Source organism: Macaca nemestrina, chromosome 10 (assembly GCF_043159975.1).
Source record: "Macaca nemestrina isolate mMacNem1 chromosome 10, mMacNem.hap1, whole genome shotgun sequence".
NCBI classification, from domain to species: Eukaryota; Metazoa; Chordata; class Mammalia; order Primates; family Cercopithecidae; genus Macaca; species Macaca nemestrina.
Genome location: NC_092134.1, coordinates 319,510 through 341,303, shown reverse-complemented (window position 1 = coordinate 341,303; position 21,794 = coordinate 319,510). Strand labels below are relative to the sequence as shown.

At 50.9% G+C, this 21,794-nt stretch overlaps 1 protein-coding gene across 4 annotated transcripts in view; it reads right to left on the bottom strand.

The window, feature by feature from the left end:
* LOC105490571 (ankyrin repeat and LEM domain containing 2) overlaps positions 1–21,794 on the bottom strand; it is a 38,976-nt gene that overhangs the window by 5,101 nt on the left and 12,081 nt on the right. For all 4 annotated transcript variants that reach the window (XM_011756329.2, XM_011756330.2, XM_071070727.1 and 1 more), the window contains exons 3-10: positions 21,284–21,490; positions 18,907–19,100; positions 18,239–18,427; positions 12,239–12,361; positions 9,060–9,126; positions 4,296–4,468; positions 2,825–2,931; positions 1,787–1,977 (exon numbers count right to left, since the gene is read on the bottom strand). In XM_011756329.2, the coding sequence (XP_011754631.2) occupies positions 1,787–1,977; positions 2,825–2,931; positions 4,296–4,468; positions 9,060–9,126; positions 12,239–12,361; positions 18,239–18,427; positions 18,907–19,100; positions 21,284–21,490 (1,251 nt within the window). The remainder of the gene's footprint in view (positions 1–1,786; positions 1,978–2,824; positions 2,932–4,295; positions 4,469–9,059; positions 9,127–12,238; positions 12,362–18,238; positions 18,428–18,906; positions 19,101–21,283; positions 21,491–21,794) is intronic.

Below are 21,794 nucleotides of genomic sequence, written 5' to 3'. Positions count from 1 at the left end.
TTAAACTGTATATCTGCTTTTTTAGCAGATTCAAATCTCTATTAGTAAATTTGTTTTTTTAAAAAATAGAGACGGAGTCTCACTATGTTGCTCAGGCTGCTTTCGAACTCCTGGGCTTCAGGAATCCACCCACCTCGGCCTCCCAAAGTGCTGGGATTACAGGCGTGAGCCGCCGCACCTGGCCATCATTGATGTTTTTATGAATCACTTTTAGATTTTGTGTAGATTAACCTCTTCCATCATGATCTTTCCATTCACTGCATCCGTGCTTTGGAAGCACTTTGCATCCCGGTGTCTGAAATGCACCACGTGAAGCGCTTAGCGTCCCGGTGTCTGAAATGCACCGCGTGCGTCCCGGTGTCTGATATGCACCGCGTGAAGCGCTTAGCGTCCCGGTGTCTGAAATGCACCGCGTGAAGCGCTTAGCGTCCCGGTGTCTGAAATGCACCGCGTGAAGCGCTTTGCGTCCCGGTGTCTGAAATGCACCGCGTGAAGCGCTTTGCGTCCCGGTGTCTGAAATGCACTGCGTGAAGCGCTTTGCGTCCCGGTGTCTGATATGCACCGCGTGAAGCGCTTTGCATCCCGGTGTCTGATATGCACCGGTATTCTGGTGTGCACTCCTCTTTGTCTTTTTCCTGAAAATATGCCAAATCTAAAATATCATAGTCTCAGCCAGTGGAGTTCAGCTATTATGAGTTTTGAAAAAATGGCACAGAATGAAACATATTAGATTTTAGGTAATGAAAAAACAAGCAGAAATAGCAATACTGCTGAAAGCGATGTCATTATTTTTCAAATATCCTCCCCAACACACACCCCATTTAACATTAACCTTCCCAGCACTCTGGGAGGCCGAGGTCAGGAGTTCAAGACCAGCCTGGTCAATATGGTGAAACCCTGTCTCTACTAAAACAAAATACGAAAATTAGCCGGGTGTGGTGGCAGGCGCCTATAGTCCCAGCTACTCAGGAGGCTGAAGCAGAAGAATCGCTTGAACCCAGGAGGTGGAGCTTGCAGTAAGCCAAGATTGTGCCACTGCACTCCAGCCTCAGTGACAAAGCAAGATTCCGTCTCAAAAAACATTAACCTAAAGGAAAGTAGCAGACAGACCTCTACATTAAAAACACCGACAGAAATGAGAAACAGATGTGTGTATCCTGTCAGACCCCGGCCACGGGGGGCCCGTCCCAGCTGCCACGGCCACGTCTGCACGTGCTTAGACCCCGGCCACAGGGGGACCCGTCCCAGCTGCCATGGCCACATCTGCACGTGTTTAGACCCCAGCCACGGGGGGCCCGTCCCAGCTGCCATGGCCACGTCTGCACGTGTTTAGACCCTGGCCACAGGGGGACCCGTCCCAGCTGCCACGGCCACGTCTGCACGTGTTTAGACCCCGGCCAAAGGGGGACCCATCCCAGCTGCCACGGCTGCACCTGCACGTTTAGACCCCGGCCACAGGGGGACCCGTCCCAGCTGCCACGGCCACGTCTGCACGTGTTTAGACCCCAGCCACGGGGGGCCCGTCCCAGCTGCCACGGCCACGTCTGCACGTGTTTAGACCCCGGCCACAGGGGGACCCGTCCCAGCTGCCACGGCCACGTCTGCACGTGTTTAGACCCCGGCCACAGGGGGACCCGTCCCAGCTGCCACGGCCACGTTTGCACGTGTTTAGACGCCGGCCACAGGGGGACCCGTCCCAGCTGCCATGGCCACGTCTGCACGTGTTTAGACCCCGGCCACAGGGGGACCCGTCCCAGCTGCCACGGCCACGCCTGCAGGAGCTTACCAGACATGGTGGCTTTATCTCGGCAGGAGGCTTCCCTTTCTCCTGTTTCTTGTTGAGCCTTTTTGCCTATTTCCTGCTGTGTGAGATATTCTTCTAGTCTTTGCAGGCCTTCCTGGGAAGACAGATCAACAAAACAGCCCAGAAATTCCCAGTATTCAACCCAGGGATAGCCCAGCTCATGAGCTAGCTCTCTGTAAGAAATAAAACACAATTCACCAGTTACGACAACAGAAAAAATACTCAGAACTACACAGAAAAAAGCCACTAAAGCTTCAAGTACCAGAGCAATGTCTGCAATCATGGCTATAACTTTACTTTATCCTTAACTGGCGGCTAAAATCACACTTCGCATTTTCTGAAACCGCACTCCTCCTCCTCAGGGTAAGCAGGACCCGGCAGAGCTCTCATGAGCTGTGAACCGGCCGCGGGAAGGAAGGAGGCCTCAGCCCGACAGACCCTCACGCCAGCAACCCAGGTCACACAGTTCAGCTCCCACAGACGGACGTGTTCATGACCACGGAACAGCCCTGTGACCTTGCCCGTGGTTCTAGTCACGGCACACGAAAGCCTGGAGGTCCTTCTGGGTTCCACTTGTACACCTGACAACGGGCACGTATTTTGCAAAAATATTCTAAACAATACCACGAAGCTTTATTTGATTACAACACAACTTAGCTTTGTGGCTGTGCACTTCTTTTCCCCAAGGAATCCATACCATTATGCGGTACCTTCTATAAAATATTAAGGCTCCTTAGAAACATGTCCCAGAATCAATAAAGAACTCCAACTAGAAAAGGAAAGAAGGCACTGCAGACATCCCCCAGGTGTGGGATGGAACTGGCTTAAGCTAGAATTCTGCAACAACAACTGCAGCGTGTCCAACATCCACAAGGAATTAGACCTTCATGAAAAGAACCAAGTCTCCCAGTAAAGGCTTCCTGGCAATTGGTACTTAGAAGCTGTGACTTGATTTTCCGTCATTAATGAAAACACGACCAACTGCGTGCTCCACGGTGCCACGGCTCAGCCTTTCGGTACCTTCCCACTCTCTCAAAGCCTCTTTCTGGGTCGGATTTCTTGACGTGGTGAAGGAAGCCTGCTTTCTCTCGAGGTGGAGTTTTCCAGAGTTTGCGAAAATCTTCTGCCTATGAAGAAAAAAAAATGTACTGAGCCGTGCCAGGCACCACGCCCCTCATCTGGGGAAATCGCAGCAGCTGCCTGTCTCCTGACGCCCCTCCTTCTCTCCCCTTCACTAGCAGATCCCTGGGCCACATGCCCACCTGTGGCATGGCTGAGTGGCCGCATGGCTGCACTCTGACCTGGGGGAGGGGAGGCAATCTCCTTTCTTGCAGCCCAGTCTGGGCTGTGAGGTTCAGAACCAGGAGGGCCCGAGCGTGAGGCCTCACCCTGAGGACAGCAGACAGCTTGGAGCTGCCACACCGACACACATCTAACACTGCTCCCATCGCAGGAGAAGAAACCAGCGTTGATCTTTCTTAGTCACTCTTCCTAGGGCTTTATGCTTTATGGATCTGACCTAATCCTACCTGATACCACCTAATTTTGGAGCCATTTTTTTTTTCTTTTGAGACAGAGTCTCGCTCTGTTGCCCAGGCTGGAGGGCAGTGGTGTGATCTCGGCTCGCTGCAAGCTCCGCCTCCCGGGTTCCCGCCATTCTCCTGCCTCAGCCTCCTGAGTAGCTGGGACCACAGGTGCCCACCACCATGCCTGGCTAACGTTTTGTATTTTTTAGTAGAGACGGGGTTTCACCGTGTTAGCCAGGATGGTCTCCATCTCCTGACCTCGTGGTCCGCCCACCTGCTGGGATTACAGGCGTGAGCCACCGCGCCCGGCCTGGAGCCATTTTCATCATAACTTATTTAGAAAGTTTTCAGGACAGGATTATATGTACAAGTCAGTATGTGAAATATTTCAATAGGAGAAAGAATTGAATTGTCAATTATAAATAAAAAAACGTGTACAACCTTTGGCCCACCAACACCATCATCAAGGATTTCTCGGAACATCGGGGATGAACCCGGGGGCTGAGGCTTCCAGGAGAGGGACTGGCCTGGAGCATTTCGTCTGAGAGGAAGCCAGTGGGGGCTGCAGCCATGGGGAAACGTGGTCAGGTGGACGTGCAGATGGAGCTTTCCTAGTCACAACGGGCAGCCTCGCTACACCAGCAAGGTGCCCTGAGATGGGCCGTCGACACAGAAAGAACAGGGCGACGCGCGCACAGGATGCGGCTGGCCCAGGGAATATCTGCTTTGTTGAGACGTGTGGCTCCCAGCACACCGGCCCTGGTGAGCAAGCCACAGAGCCAAGAACACACATTTCTCTGGCCGGTGTTCTCACCACCACTCACTGGTGGACGATTTGAGATGAGGACAGCCCTGGGCTCCACAGGACGTGGCCCGAGACTACGCACAGGCCAAGGCTGGAACACTCAGAACTGCAGCATAGGGACAGCCAGGCACCGCTTCCAGAAGCTTCGACAGCAGCTCACCTTGGCCGGACTCAGGGGCCCCGCGAAGGCTCTCAGGGTCAGCACTGGGTCTCGGGGGCTGCCTCCATGGCGGCTGACGTGAGAGGCCTCAGCCGTCTGGTCTGGGGACCACAGCTCCCCAATGACTGGAGAAGAAGTGTCTTCTGCTCTCAGGAGAGGCACGTAGTAGTGACCTGAGGGAAGAGACAAGCACTGGCTGCAGGCTTCTGCCCCCTCCGCAGGTCAGGTCTGGTGATCAGCACGGGGGTCACACAAGCCCTTGCCAAGGCCTCTGCAAATGGATCCAATGGACAGGGCAGAGGCTGGTTTGCGCCAGAGCTCCCTTCACTTAATGCAAATGGATGCAATGGAAACAAAGTCACACGAGGTCTCAGAGCTCACTTCACTTAACCAGCCTCACTTTCCTCCACTGCTACAAGAAAGAAAAGAAAAGGAAGCCCCAGGTAGTTAAAGGACTGAGGGGTCAGACCTGAATGAATAAGATTAGCACACAATAGGCGCTTAATACATTTTAAAAATAAGTTATATTTCATTCCAGCCAGGTGCGGTGGTTCACGCCTGTAATCCCACCACTTTGGGAGGCTGAGGTGCACGGATCACTTGAGGTCAGGAGTTCAAGACCAGCCTGGCCAACATGATGAAACCCCATCTCTACTAAAAATACAAAAATTAGCTGGGTGTGGTGGCACACGCCTGTAATTCCAGCTACTCAGGAGGCTGAGACAAGAGAATCACTTGAACTCAGGAGGTGGAAGTTGCAGTGAGCCGAGATCACGCCACTACACACCAGCCTGAGCGACAGAGTGAGAATCTGTTTCAAAAAACAAAAAAAAAAGTTTTATTTTATTCCTTCTCTCTTTTCCCCTCTTAGTTTCAGACAGTCTCACTCCGTCACCCAGGCAGGAGTGCTGTGGTATGATCATGGCTTACGCAGCCTCCAACTCCCAGGCTCAAGTGATCCTCCCACCTCATACTCCTGAGTGGCTGGGACAACAGGCGCCACCACACCTGGCTAATCTTTTACTTTTTGTAGAGATGGGGTCTTGCTCTGTTGCCCAGGCTGGTCTCGAATGCCTGGATGCAAGCGATCATCCCACCTCCACCTCCAAAAGTTCTGGGATTACAGGTGTGGGCCGCCGTGCCTGGCCTCCTTGCTTCTCAATTCTGCCTCTGTGGTATTTTATCACAGGTGTGGGCCGCCATGCCCGGCCTCCTCGCTTCTCAGTCCTGCCTCTGTTGTAGTTTACAGTTTGCATCACTGAATACGCATCTCTCAACAGATCTGGCATCACACGGCACTTGGATGTGAAGTATGGAAAGCACAAGGAAAAGTAGTGTCCTCAGGTCCCATGGGACAGTGCAATAAAGTCACACAGGATAGTGTCATGAGGTTCTGTAGGTTGCATGGAGGCCACACACCACCTCGTCCTGCTTTCAAACACACAAGAGGCTTCCTTTACAGTCAGTCACGCTGCTCAGGAACGCCTGGGAATTTCTTATGTTAAAGGCTTATTATAGTTTTTTTTTGTTTTTTTTTTTTTCTTTTTTTTGGAGACGGAGTCTTGCTCTGTCGCCCAGGCTGGAGTGCAGTGGCGTGATCTCGGCTCACTGCAAGCTCCGCCTCCCTGGTTCACGCCATTCTCCTGCCTCAGCCTCCCGAGTAGCTGGGACTACAGGCGCCCGCTACCACGCCTGGCTAATTTTTTTTTATTTTTAGTAGAGACGAGGTTTCACCATGTTAGCCAGGATGGTCTCGATCTCCTGACCTCGTGATCCGCCCACCTCGGCCTCCCAAAGTGCTGGGATTACAGGCATGAGCCACTGTGCCCAGCACTTATCATAGTTTTTATGCTTTTAATTTTTTTCTAATTGTAAAAGTGCTGTATGCCCATCAACAGTCGACTGGATAAAGAAAATGTGGTACGTATCGACCACGGGATATTAAGAACAAGATCATGTCCTCTGAAGCCACATGGATGGAGCTGGAGCTGTGACCCTAAGGGAACTGACACAGGCAACAAAACCAAACACAGCTCTCGCTTATGAGAGGAAGCCAAACGCTGAGACACATGGACGCAAAGAAGGAACAACAGTCAGCAGGGCCTGCTTGAGGGTGGAGGGAGGGAGGAGGAGGGAGAGGACTGAACCTACACTGATCACCTGGTGAAATAATCCACACCCTACACCCCGGTGATGTGCAAGTTACTGATACTACAAACCTGCATGTGCACCCCTGGACCTAAAACGGAAGTTAAGAAAAAGTACGGTAATTTCCATTCAAGAGTACTGAAGGTACTGAAGAATTTCCACTCAAGAGTACTAATTTTCCATACTGAAAATTAGGGTAACTCAAATACTCTATCTTACATTTTAATATCTTATATTTGAATGCATCATATGTACGTTGGCATTTTACAGGTAATGGCAGTTTTTTCCCTCTTTTAGTGGTACATGAAAAGAAAACATATAGTATATACAGTATACGGTGCATGGTAAGTATACGGTAGAATTTACCTGTAATTTACTCATAAAATACTAACGTTTCCTTTTTTGGCATATTGATTTGAGTCCTTTTTAACAATTTCTATCTACAGATGGAACTCACGGTCTCTGGACAGTTTTGTGCCTGGCTTTCTGATCCTATTTGTCCCTCATAACACTTTAGAGCCCCTCATCTTCACACAAGCGTGGGTCTCTCTGAGTGGCGGGAAGGGTGGGATGCAGGACGCAGCCAGCCCTGCAGCAGGCTCTGTGGCATGTGAAGCTAGTGACCGAGGCCCCAGCATGACCACAGACGCTGACCATGCCTGGGCTTTGCACGAGCCTCAGAAGGACCAGGAAGGAGATGCAGGCACTCTGGAGGTGCTGTGTAGCTCAGCCCACAGGAACTTGGATCTCACAGTGCTGCCTTCTCCTCAGCAAACAGCTGCTGGGGCAGATCTTAGAGGCAACAGTGTTTTACTATCACACATAGGCAAGGACTTCTCAGACAGAAGTGCTTCCTCAGTACCATCGTGAAGCAATGCCTAATGTCAGGGTTGCAAAGCATTTCTGACAGCGTGGTTTGAAAATCCAGAGCAGACTCTCAGTTCTTCAGGATGTTCTGGCAACACAGCCGTGTGTTCCAAGGGCCTCCAAAAGTTCCAGCTGGGCCTCTGGAGCGAGGCCTCAATGGCCCTGAGGAGGAACTCTCAGAGCTAGCAGCATGCAGGATTCATGTCCTGTGCACAGCTACACACGCAGAAGAAGTATAATTAACAAATTACACTTAGGATGGGAAGAGATCAGGGGACAAGCAGAGGCTCTTGATACCTTAGAGTGGGGTTGGTACACTTCCATACAAGGTCAGACAGTAAATAATTAGGCTCAGTAGGCCACAAGTCACTGTGTGCTGGGAAAGAACCCGGACAGTGTACAAATGGTGGTCTAGCTTTGTGCCAATACAATTTTATTTTTAAAAGCAGTCATTTGCAGACCCTGCTTTAAATGGAGACCGAGTTTTAGACAGGAATGGAATCCGAGACAGAGAAAAACAGGCAGGAGGGCGAAAGGACCTCAGCGTCTGCTTCAATCTCACCAGCAAGCAGAAGCTCCAGACTTCGAGCTAAGACAGCAAAGAAGAGGTGCTTCTAGACGTGTCATCTTCCAAAGTTCACGAAAACAGAGGAAGACGGCAGGGAAAAGCCATCTCTGAAACCAGCCATTTTCACACGCCTGGCACCTACAAACCGCGAGGCACAGGGGCCAACTGGAAGCTGCTGACTACAGGAGGGCGGTCCAGAAAGTAAAGCCTCTCCCAGAGGCGAGTGGGGAGGGAACATCCCAGAGCCAAGGCAGGAGCCGGAGGAGGAGGAGGAGGAGGGCGGCGGCTTCGGAACCAAAGGAGTGACGGGGCGACCCCAGGGACGACCCCCACCCCAACACAGGCAGAGAGTGATGGGGTGACCCCAGGGAGTGACCCCAGGGATGGATGACCCCCACCCCAACACAGGCAGAGAGTGACGGGGTGACCCCAGGGACGACCCCCACCCCAACACAGGCAGAGAGTGACGGGGCGACCCCAGGGAGTGACCCCAGGGACGACCCCCACCCCAACACAGGCAGAGAGTGATGGGGTGACCCCAGGGAGTGACCCCAGGGATGGATGACCCCCACCCGAACACAGGCAGAGAGTGACGGGGTGACCCCAGGGACGACCCCCACCCCAACACAGGCGGAGAGTGACGGGGCGACCCCAGGGAGTGACCCCAGGGACGACCCCCACCCCAACACAGGCGGAGAGTGACGGGGCGACCCCAGGGAGTGACCCCAGGGACGACTCCCACCCCAACACAGGCAGACACACAAAAGCCAGGCCAGCCACCCAACCAAGGAGCTCTGGGCCCTGCCTCTCCCTGAGCTGTTCTTTGTCAACTGCAGACTCTACCTGAAGAGAAGCCATCACAATGAAGCTGCTGTGGGAGAGACCTGTGGATCCAGGGGTGAGGCCACGGGCAACAGGCAGCGACACACAACCTCAAAAAAGTTCTCTCACAGAAAGCTCAAGGAACAGATACAAGACTTCAGAGAAGGGATAATAGGAAAAGAGGGGGCAAGTGAGCTGGGATAGCTCAGAAGAAAGGATGATCCCGAGAAGAGGCTTCCGAGGGGAGCCGGCACACGCCCGGGGAGCTCAGAAAAGCAAAGCTCTGCTCTGTTCCCCCAACACTCCAAGGCCCTTCCCACCACGGATCCCACGATCCAGGCACCAACTCCCCATCTTACCCTTTAAATACTCTCTGATCCGCTCCTTCAGTTCCACAGATTTATTTTTGCTTCTTTCACAAATCACCTATTGAATAAAAAGTGTGTCTAAATCTTATTTGATTGCAGTATTTCCTTATCATTACAATGATTTTAGAAAAGTAAGTTTTAAAGTCAGTAAAGCAGAATAGTATCTTAGTGCTAAAGATTTAATAAAGCTCACAATCAAAAAATGTGTGAAGAGTGCAGTCTTTCTAAAAGTCTAAGGGGACAGCTAAGAGAACACCCTCTGGGATTATGGGTAAATTTACTTTTTCTTCATGCTATTCTGCATTTTCTAACTGTCTGCAAGGAGAGGAAAACATACAAGCACACCGTCAAGTAAAAGCAGGAGGCATGTGAACATGTTTCTAACTTTCTCAGGTGTCTGAGTTTCACTTACAAGAAGCCTCATCGGCCGGGCGCGGTGGCTCAAGCCTGTAATCCCAGCACTTTGGGAGGCCGAGACGGGCGGATCACGAGGTCAGGAGATCGAGACCATCCTGGCTAACCCGGTGAAACCCCATCTCTACTAAAAAGTACAAAAAACCAGCCGGGCGAGGTGGTGGGCGCCTGTAGTCCCAGCTACTCGGGAGGCTGAGGCAGGAGAATGGCGTAAACCCGGGAGGCGGAGCTTGTAGTGAGCTGAGATCCGGCCACTGCACTCCAGCCTGGGCGACAGAGCGAGACTCCGTCTCAAAAAAAAAAAAAAAAAAAAAAAAGAAGCCCCATCATACATAAGCTTTTTGTTGTGAGGCTGGGTCAAGGTGGAGCTCCTAACTAACACGGAACAAGAATGTTCTATTTTTGCCACTACAGAAATCAAATTTCTCAGCCTTGGAGAACTGCAGCAAAATACAAACTTGTGCTAGAAACTACAGAAAAACCAACAACCCTCAAATAAAAGGAAGGCAAGGAGCCAGCCTGTGAGAGAAACTGACTAAAACTAGGAAAACAACCACATTTTTGAGTCTGTACTGGATTGTAAGCTTTAAAAAGTCAAATGCTTTTTAAAATGCCAGGAGTTAGGCCAGGCGCGGGGGCTCACGCCTGTAATCCCAGCACTTTGGGAGGCAGAGGCGGACGGATCACGAGGTCAGGAGATCAAGACCATCCTGGTCAACATGGTGAAACCCCGTCTCTACTAAAAATATAAAAAATTAGCCAGGCGTGTTGGCGGGCGCCTGTAGTCCCAGCTACTCGGGAGACTGAGGCAGGAGAATGGCGTGAACCTGGGAGGCGGAGCTTGCAGTGAGCCGAGATCGTGCTACTGCACTCCAGCCTGGGAGACAGAGTGAGACTCCGTCTCAAAAAATAAATAAAAAAATAAAAATAAAAAATTAAAATAAAATGCCAGGAGTTTTTAGTTACCAAATACCATTCTTATGCTTAAGTACAGATATTCTCACACACACACACACACACACACACACACACACACACACAAATTAAATCATACATATGCAAAATAATGGCAATTTCTCAGTTGTAGAATTTTCTGGTGAATTTTATTCTTTTTGGTCAAGCAGTATTTTAAATTTTCTATGGCAAGTGGATGTATTGCTTATGCAATAACAGCAGTTACAGAGGGGGTGTAGGAGAGGCCACTGCCACCGGAAGATTCTTACAGCTTTTATTTCTAAAGGGCTGCTAGACCGTGGACAGCTCACAGCTGTAATACACAGAAACATCAAACTTGCCGGGCGCGGTGGCTCACGCCTGTAATCCCAGCACTTTGGGAGGCCGAGGCGGGCGGATCACAAGGTCAGGAGATCGAGACCACGGTGAAACCCCGTCTCTACTAAAAATACAAAAAATTAGCCGGGCGCGGTTGTGGGCGCCTGTAGTCCCAGCTACTCGGGAGGCTGAGGCAGGAGAATGGCGTAAACCCAGGAGGCGGAGCTTGCAGTGAGCCGAGATCGCGCCACTGCACTCCAGCCTGGGCGACAGAGCGAGACTCCGTCTCAAAAAAAAAAAAAAAAAAAAAAAAGAAACATCAAACTTGTCTTTCAGTTCTCAGAAGGTCCAGATACGTCTGGCACTTTGCGGGCACAGAACGTACTTCTGCCCTTTTTAAGGTGCACTTTGCTCAGCTGCTCAGGGTCATGATGAGGCCTGACTGACCACGCTTTTCTGGGTCAGATGAGTACGTATGTGTGAGAAGCTTAGCACAGCGCTTGGTGCACACTGAGCTGAATACAATTTAGCTGCTTTCAGCATCGTCATCCTCACCACCATCGTCACCATCACCTCTGCCAACACCATCATCACTGCGATCTTCATCCTCACCATCACATCATCACCATCACTATCTTCATCACCATCCTCACCACCATCATCCTCATCACCACAACCATCACCATCATCACCTCATCACCATCACCAGCATCATCATCCTCACTGTCACCATTCCCACAATCCTCACCACTACCACCATCACCACCTTCACCATCACCAGCATCACCATCATCACCACCATTCTCACTACCACCATCATCACCATAATCACCATCACCACCATCACACCATAATCATCACCATCATCATCACAACCATCATCATCCTCTCTACCATCACCACCATCATCATCCTCACCGTCACCATTACCACAATCCTCACCACTACCACCATCACCACCATTACCATCTTCACTATCACCACCATCATTCTCACTACCACCATCATCACTATCACCATCACCATCATTCTCACCAGCACCATCACCACCATAATCATCACCATCACAACCACCACATCCTCACTGCCATCCCCATCACCACCACCATCACCATCATTCTACCACCGTCATCACCATCACCATCACCACCACCACCATTACTTCTGTTCTCTTTGACTCTGGTCAAGTGACGTGTTCAGAAAGGGAACTTGATAAAAGACTGTGAGCTGTTTAAAGCAACTGACTGCCAGTTTTAGGAAAATAAAATCAGCAAACCGGGTCAGTTCCTTCCCTCCTGGTTCTACAGATGCATCATCTTCACAAAGTGCATCTGACCCAACAGCCAGGGTTCTAACATGTCCCATAGGCAAACACACTCACACAGAGCTCCTTGTGGCTTCCCTGTGCCTGTGATAACAGACTGTCAATTTATGTCTTTTCATTTCTAACTCCAGATAGTAACTGAATTTTAATAAGTACTTACATCTTCAGGTGTTTTATCATATTTATTCCTTGGGTTTTTTACAATCAAATGGTGTGACGAAAGCACGTTGACTACATCTGCACTTCCAAACTTACAAGCAAAATGCAACGGTGTGTCATAGCCCTGAAAAAAGGTGCAGAGGAAGCACAATTATTCACACGTGTCTCATAAGGTTGCTCTACGATGAAAATAGATATTTACACATTTATTTATTTATTTTATTTTATTTTTTGAGACAGAGTCTCACTCTGTTGCCCAGGCTGGAGTGCACTGGCGTGATCTTGGCTCACTGCAATCTCTGCCTCCTGGGTTTAAGCGATTCTCCTGCCTCAGGCTCCCCAGTAGCTGGGACTACAGGCGCCTGCCACCACATCCTTTTTTTTTTTTTTTTTTTTTTTAGTAGAGACGGGGTTTCACCATGTTGGTCAGACTGATCTCAAACTCCTGACCTCAGGTGATCCACCCGCCTTGGCCTCCCAAAGTGCTGGGATTACAGGCGTGAGTCACCCCACCCGGCTTCTACTTTTTTTTTTTTTTAAAAGACTCACAAACAAAAAGGCCATGTAAGACGCTACTTTTATAACAGAAAAATAACTGGCATTCTAGCACATACCCACTTCATGCCAAGGCTTGAGCTCAGCACACTGACCCGGGTGCCCAGGCCCTGGAGGAGCTTAAATTCTCCATAAACAGCGAACAGTAGCTTTAACCAGTACAGGGCCCAGTACAACGTCATGTAAAACATGCCCAGAAAATGAAATACACAGATGGGGACCACAATCGGAATAAAGCAAAGCCCACGAATTTGGCCTGTACTCAAAGAAAAGTCTCTGTGGCACGTGACACCCAGTAAACGAAACTCTTTTCACTGCTGACGATGCTGCACCACGCCCTGACTGGGAACCCAGGTCTCTGTCCATGACGCTGCGTCACGCCCTCCCTCCCCCATGGGGTCGCAGGTCTCCACGCCATCTGCCTGGAGTTCCCACAGCTGCACCTCTGATCCTTCCTTATGCTCTGGGCAGTCTCAATGTCACCTTCAAATGTGGCCTATAGACCAGCAGGCCTCATGGTCAACAGTGCCCCTGAGCCCAAGACCTGAAGGGCCAACTCCCTCCCAGGCACCTCACTTGGACATCCCACAGGCAGCTCCACTGCACCGTGTAGAAAACAGAATTCATGGCCGGGCGCGGTGGCTCAAGCCTGTAATCCCAGCACTTTGGGAGGCCGAGACGGGCGGATCACGAGGTCAGGAGATCGAAACCATCCTGGCTAACACGGTGAAACCCCGTCTCTACTAAAAATACAAAAAACTAGCCGGGCGAGGTAGCGGGCGCCTGTAGTCCCAGCTACTCAGGAGGCTGAGGCAGGAGAATGGAGCAAACCCGGGAGGCGGAGCTTGCAGTGAGCTGAGATCCAGCCACTGCACTCCAGCCCGGGCTACAGAGCAAGACTCCATCTCAAAAAAAAAAAAAAAAAAACAGAATTCATTTACACCTAGCAGAGCCAGAAACGCCTCCTCACGTCACCTCTGATTACCAAGATTCTGGCTGTAAAGTGTCTGGTGGCATCGTATGCCATGGCAGCCACCCCTAAGCTTCTGCACAGGGAACAAAAACTCATCATGGACCCTGCGGCCTGCACTGACACCCCGCCTCCACTCCTTGGCAACACAGCCTAGGTCACCCGCAAATGTCCTTCTCCAGCTCCCTCCCACCATCACCCACTAGAGGTAATAACCCTTACGACTCGCTCACACGACCCCAGAAAGGTCTGGATGTTTGAATACACCACCACGCTGCCTGCACCCCATCCTTCTGTCCAGGGGCTGGTAAGCTTTCTTGGACAAGGACCAGACAGCAAGCATTATAGACTTTTGAGGCCATCCTGTCCTGCCACGGCTACCCAACTCCACTCTTGTAGCAGGAAAGCAGCCACAGACAAATCCACAAATGAGTGTGGCTATGTTCTAATAAAGGCTTATTTACACACACAGATGGCAGCTGAGCTGGCTCCTGGGCTGCAGTTTGCTGGCCCCTCCTCGAGTGCAATGATTGCTCTGTGTTCTCCAACCCTCAGGCCCTTCTTCTTTTTTTTCTTTTTTTTTGGAGATAAAGAAGTCTTACTTTGTCACTGAGGCTGGAGTACAGGGGCGCAATCTCGGCTCATTGCAACCTTCACCTCCCAGGTTCAAGTGATTCTCCTGCCTCAGCCTCCCTAGTAGCTGGGATTACAGGTGAGGATAATTTTAGTTTTTTTTTTTTTTTTTTTTTTTTTTTTGGAGACGGAGTCTCACTCTGTTACCCAGGTTGGAATGTGGTGGCGCGATCTCGGCTCACTGCAAGCTCTGCCTCCCAGGTTCACACCATTCTCCTGCCTCAGCCTCCTGTGTCGCTGGCACTACAGGTGCCCACCACCGTACTCGGCTAATTTTTTGTATTTTTAGTAGAGACGGGGTTTCACCGTGTTAGCCAGGATGGTCTCGATCTCCTGACCTTGTGATCCCCCCGTCTCGGCCTCCCAAAGTGCTGGGATTACAGGTGTGAGCCACCGCGCCCGGCCCTAATTTTAGTATTTTTAATAGAGACAGGGTTCTGCCATGTTGGCCAGGCTGGTCTCAAACTCTTGACCTCAGGTGATCCACCCGCCTCAGCCTCCCAAAGTGCTGTGATTACAGACGTGAGCCACGGCACTCGGTCCTCAGGCCTTTCTTGGTCCACATTCTACTTTACAGGACTGAGGTTCCGGGTCCTCTGCTTCAGAAACATGACCGCCCCCCTCCCGCTTCCCAGGCCCTCTGCCGTGCATCTGGGCAGATGGTCTACACAGAAAGGACCCGCAACAGAACGGCTTCCTTCTGGCCCACCATTCTCCCCACTACACAACGGCCCTTTCCAACCTGTTCTGTACTCGGCAAACCTCACCACCCCGATTTCTGCCTGTTCTTGCTGGGTAACTTCCTGTAGTTCTGGCTGACCTTCTCTCCAGCCCTGCTTCTCACCCACACCGTAATCTTGGGATGTGATCTCTCCAAAAACCCTGGTACTTTCTCAAGTTATTTTTGGTCCACACTTTAATGATTCCTACTTTCGGGGGTTATAATAAACAAATGTAACCTGAAATATCTAATTTCAGTAATTTACTAAGTTTTCTTTCTGGACACACACATGCACATTTTCTGTGAATACTGCGTGAAAATAAGAACATGTATTCCTAGTCGAACCTCATTTCCTTACTCAGTTTGCTCACACTCAGCAGAACTGACGCACTGTGATGTTACTCCCCCTTTCCTAGTTCATGTACACTATTGCTTTTTTGGTAACCACTGTTTTCACTTTCACCCCTTTCTATAATTTTGCTGGCTTGACAAAATGTCAACACTCCCCCTTTTCTCTCTTGTTGATTTAAAAATTATTCTTGCTTTTCAATTTTGCAGCTCAGTCGGGCGCAGTGGCTCACGCCTGTAATCCCAACACTTTGGGAGGCCAACGCGGACGGACCACTTGAGGTCAGGAGCTCAAGACCAGCCGGGCAAATATGGTGAAACCCTGTCTCTACTAAAAGTACGAAAATCAGCCGGGTGTGGTACTGCATGCCAGCAGTCCCACTACTCAGGAGGCTGAGTCAGGAGCATTGCTTGAGCCTGGGAGGCAGAGGTTGCAGTGAGCTGAGATTGTGCCACTGCACTCCAGCCTGGGGCACAGAGCAAGACACCGTCTCAAAAAAAAAATTTTTTTTTGCAGCTCAACATATCATATTCACTGTGTTATCCAAATAACAAAATTATGCCTCCCCACAATATGCTTCTTTGACACTCTCTTCTACCCACCACAACACGACATTCCACACTCCCGGGTTTTACTAAGAGTTTGTAATTCCTGGCTCTAAGCTGTCACTGGGCTTTCCCTCACAAAAATACATCGATTCTTCAAGAATTCTTACTTATGCATTGTTCAACCACTGAAAACCATCCCTCTTTCGGTGGTGGGGACAGGGTCTTGCTCTGTCATCCAGACTGCAGTATAGTAGTGCCATCTCGGCTCATTGCAGCCTCTGCGTCCTAGGCTCAGGGGATCCTCTCACCTCAGCCTCCTGAGTAGCTGGGGCTACAGGCATGTGCCACCACCCCTGGCTAATTTGTTTTTTTAAATTTTTTGTAGAGACAGAGTTTTGCCATGTTGCCCAGGATGGTCTCAAACTCCTGGGCTCAAGCGATCTGCCCACCTCAGCCTCCCTAAGTGCTGGGAGGCCATCCACATGAATTTAAACAGTCGTGTACCCAGTTTTACACTAAAGTTTGTAGTTGAAACAGATAACTGTGCTGTCCTTCCTAGGGGTACAGGAAGTGGACAGGGCAGAGGATTTGAAACACTGAGCCAAAGCCCAGGCTCCCTTTAAGAATCATGTTAGTGGCCGGGTGCGGTGGCTCACGCCTGTAATCCCAGCACTTTGGGAGCCCGAGGCGGGCGGATCACGAGGTCAGGAGATTGAGACCATCCTGGCTAACACGGTGAAACCCCGTCTCTACTAAAAATACAAAAAAAATTTGCCAGGCATGGTGGCAGGTACCTGTAGTCCCAGCTACTCAGGAGGCTGAGGCAGGAGAATGGTTGAACCTGGGAGGAGGAGCTTGCAGTGAGCCGAGATTGCGCCACTGCACTCCAGCCTGGGAGACAGAGCAAGACTCCATCTCAAGAAAAAAGAAAAAAAAAAAAATCAGGTTAGCCCGTCAGAATGTTGAAGGATTGAAGAGCCGCACGCGTTGAGTGGCGTTTCTGACCTCCTCCTTCCCTAACTCGCAGAAGGAGTGCAATCGCCCAGAAAGCCCTATGTGTTCCACGAGCTTCTTATCTTGAAATGTTGAACAAGAAAACTGTCCATTTTGAGACCCCCCAGAAAGTAAACTGATTATCAACAACTGCTTAATTGTTGCACTAATCTATCTTTAACGAAAAGCAAATTCGTTATTTTTTTTAAGCAATGGACTTTTCAAAAATTGAAATTAGGCAAAGCAGCTTAAGCCTCCTAATGAGAGAATATTATTTGTTCAGACTCAAGCTGAAATTCAAGCCTCACATTGCCTTATGCTTTGTTTATGATAAATATATAAATGAGGGTTGCTTAACAGCTGTGAGCACTGTGTGGGATTTTACACCTGGCCTGCGTGACCGCCTGTTCCAGTTGGGGTGTTGATTTGACTAACACGCTTCATCCCAGTGTATAAAACTTGCTTCTCTTCTCAAGCAGAGCAGCTCCCCTGGCTCCCTACTCTGCCCTGAAGGACTCTTGGGCTCCTGGGGGTGGGAGGGGCCAAGAGAAGGAAAAGCCTGTCTTTAGCACCCTTTAGAAGAGCTGTACCCCCTTCACAGTGCTGCCTTGCATGGGCCTAGCCCGGGGGGGCACTCATCAGTGACTCCAACTCGCCTGCTTGCTGCACTTGGGATGAAACGATCCCACAGGTCAGGTGGAGGGTGGGGTGTGGGCACTGGCCAGGATTGCTGTCGCCTTTTCTCAAGAGCGAGGAAGATCGTTCCTATTTCTAAGCAGTCACACCCCAGCAGTCTCTTTCTCACACAGTCCTGCATGTTAGGCGCCGTGGTCTGCAGGGGCAGCTCTGTGCCTCAGTGGCTCTTGGCAGGACACTGAGGGCCTGTCTGTGGTGTGCCCAGCTCTGCCACTCCCAGGAGGAGAAAGGCTGCTCAGCTCAAGGTATCCTGTTCAGCAGAGCAAATGTCCTCTGACAACCATGTCCCCAGACAGTTCAGACACCCTTGGGGACAGCACTGCACACACGACAAAGACGCAGGGGCCAGGGAAGCCCAGCACTCGGTGCCCTCTGTCCCGTGGGACGTGGTGAGAAGGCAGGCTGCAGGGGTGTAACTATGTGTCTTTTCCCCAAAGTTATTACACCAATGAGTAACTGGTCAATAAAGCATTTTTCTGGGGAAGAAATTTTAAACAATTAAAAAAAGAAAGCGTCAGTGGAGGGTGGGCACGCACCATCTTGTCGGGGGTGTTCAGATACAGGTCAACCACGTAGCGGATGCGCTTCTGCAGCATGGCCTCGTCGTCATCGGGGTACATCAGCCTCATGAAGTCGGGGTTCTCCAGGACGTCCAGAGTCAGCCGGCAGATGGAAGCCTGGTTCTCTTTGGCAGCAACATGCATCACGTTGTACCTGCACCCTTCCTGAAAGAGACCCACACGCTCTGAGCTCCCATCTGTGACACGTGGACACGTCTGTCACCAGTGCTGCGATGGAACCGGCCAGGCCGCGCACCCACCCGATGGAACCGGCCAGGCCGCGTACCCACCTGATGGAACCGCACCTACCCGATGGAACCGGCCAGGCCGCGCACCCACCTGATGGAACCGGCCAGGCCGCGCACCCACCCGATGGAACCGCACCTACCCGATGGAACCAGCCAGGCCGCGCACCCACCCGATGGAACCGCACCTACCCGATGGAACCGGCCAGGCCGCGCACCCACCCGATGGAACCGCACCTACCCGATGGAACCGGCCAGGCCGCGCACCCACCCGATGGAACCGCACCTACCCGATGGAACCGGCCAGGCCGCGCACCCACCCGATGGAACCGCACCTACCCGATGGAACCAGCCAGGCCGCGCACCCACCCGACCGAACCGGCCAGGCCGCGCACCCACCTGCACAATAGTTGGGTTGTCCCCTGAGCCAATCAGATAACGGGGGTTGCTCCAGATGAGGTCAGAAAAGGTGTCTTCCTCTCCCTTCTCCACAGCTTTCCGGAGCTTGGCGGTGAGGTCCTGCGTGCGGGGATTTTTATAGCTGTTCGCTCGCTCTTTGTTGACTGTTTCTGATTCAGACAAGCACAAACCATCTGCCGGTAGGAGACAGAATTTAAGAAAGATCAGTGTCACCAAGTCACTCATGCACCCTGTGACCAGGGATAAGGAGCTTTCCACACAGGCCTCTGGGCCAACTGGGAGGCACAGGTGAGAAACGACGAGATGGGCCTGCGGCCACCAGCCCCAGCATGTAACGGCAGCCAGCGCGCCCCTGTGAGCAGAGCAAGTGGAGGAGAGCAGCCAGACCCTGCCGCAAGCTTGCTGGGAAACACTGAATGAGGCCAAGTTTGGTGAACTTTGTGTTTTTTCAGAGACAGGGTCTGGCTCTGTCACTCAGGCTGGAGTGCAGTGGCACGATCACAGCTCACTGCAGCCTCGACCTCCTGGGCTCAAGTGATCTCAGCCCCCCAAGTAGCTGGGACTACAGTTGTGTGCCACCACGCCTGGCTTATATCCGTATATATAAATGTATTTTTAAAGATAGGATCTCACTATGTTGCCCAGGCTGGTCTCCAACTCCTGGCTTCAAAGGATCCTTCTGCCTCAGCTCCCAAAAATGTTGGAATTACAAGCATGAGTCACCACAGCTGGCCAGTGAACTCTGAAAGCTTGGTCAGTAGGTGGAGGAGGAATAACGGCAGTTGTGGGCAAGGGAACACTCCCAGCAATCACACAAGACCTTCGATGTGCACAGTGTGGCTGCAAAGGATCACAGGATTAAGGAGCCACCACACCCTGCTGATTTTTTTGTGGGGACGGAGTTTTGCTCTTTCGCCCAGGGTGGAGTGCAGTGGTGCGATCATGGCTCACTGCAACCTCTGCTTTCCGGTTTCAAGCAATTCTCCTGCCTCAGCGTCCCAAGTAGCTGGGATTACAGGCACCTGCCACCACGGCCAGCTAATTTTTGTATTTTTAGTAGAGACAGGGTTTCACCATGTTGGCCAGGCTAGTCTGAAACTCCTGACCTGAGATTATCCACCCACCTCAGCCTCCCCAAATGCTGGAATTACAGGCAGGAGCCACCGTGCCCGGCATGATTTCTGTCTTAAAGTGATTTCCTTCTGAGGAATTCTCACAAACTGCAAAGAAGGAAATCTGTACCTGTTAGAAGCCACTCTGGTTTCCATCCAGGAAGCACCTGTATAAGGCTGACTGAGGACAGGCAGATGACTGGAGGGAGAGGGCGCCATTCCTCTGGAGTACTAACCCGCCAGAGAAGCCCAGACAACTGTGAGCTGGGAGAGGGAGCAGGAGCTGAGGCCAGACGAAAGGTAAAGGCAGAGGCTCTACCCCACACTGACTGTGAAGAGCCTCTTCACACAAAACCCGAGTTCTGAGCTAGGAGGTGGAGAGGAGGCAGACTTCAGGCTGGACAGTTCCTACAGACAAGCCCGACTTTTGCAGATGCCCTAGTCCTAGAAGTAGGTATAGCTTCAGGTGGGGAAGGAGACTGCTCTCAGGATCCAAAAAGGCACAGTGGCTCACGCCTGTCATCCCAGCACTTTGGGAGGCTGAGACGGGAGGGTCACTTGATGCCAGCAATTCGATCAGCCTCGGCAACATGGCAAGACCCTATCTCCATAAAAAAATTTAAATTCTAGCCTGGCCAACATGGTGACTAAAAATACAAACATTAGTTGGGCATGGTGGCGGGCACCTGTAATCCCAGCTACTCGGGAGGCTGAGGCAGAAGAATCACCTGAACCCATGAGGCAGAGGTTGCAGTGAACCGAGATCCCACCACTGCACTCCAGGCCGGGCAACAGAGCAAGACTCCGTCTCAAAAAAAAAGTTTAAATTAGCTGGGTGTGGTGGCGCACGCCTATTTCTCTCCCTATTTGGGAGGGTAAAGCAGGTGGACTGCTTGAGCCCAGGAGTTTGAGGCTGCCGTGGGCCATGATAGCACCATACTCCACTCCAGGCTGGCAAAGCAAGACCCTGTCTCTTTACAAAAAGAAAAGAAAAATCCAACAGGCGGCAAGGAGAGACGTGGGACAGATGGAAGCAGCCACAGCGTTCTTTTCAGCTTCTCCACTCCAGATGCTAGTTACTGGCATGTCAGCATCACAGCCAGCGTGGCTTCCTGGTCCACTGAGACGCCATCGACTCTACCCCCACAGAGAAAACAAGTTACCACATACGAGGAAAGAAGGCACAAAACAGGGTGGGATCTATGTGACAGGAACATCAAGATGTGAACTGCTGCATGATTTACCTTTCACCCCGTCATTGCTAAAGAGCGGCGCTGTTTTCACAGGAGAAAGTGGTAAGGACGTTCTGCTTGGAGAAGGGAAATAATCACAAATTCCTCTGGCAAATTTCTCAGCGTCTTCTCTGGTAGAAAAAGCTTTAAATCGGGACCCTTTGATCATCTTGACAGCTTGCAATGCTTCTTTTTTATTTTCATAAACATGGATCCTTTCTGGGTAGGAAAAATAACAAAGGAAAATCAGAGATGAGTGACTGGAGCAGCTGTCACCTGGTCCACCCTGGGCTTCATCATCAGCTTCCATGTCTGCTACCCAGTCGCCCGGCTTAGTTCAGATCTTTAATCTTGAAGAAAAAGGGCCTTAGCTAGCCAAAATAACACAGTTAACAAGCTCAATTGTGTGCGTATATGCATGGGAGTAACATGATACATATTATGTTCACATATGTAATTCTATATGGCAAGATTCTATCCTAAAAACTAAATTTCATATAAAGATCTAAATAAAAATTATTAA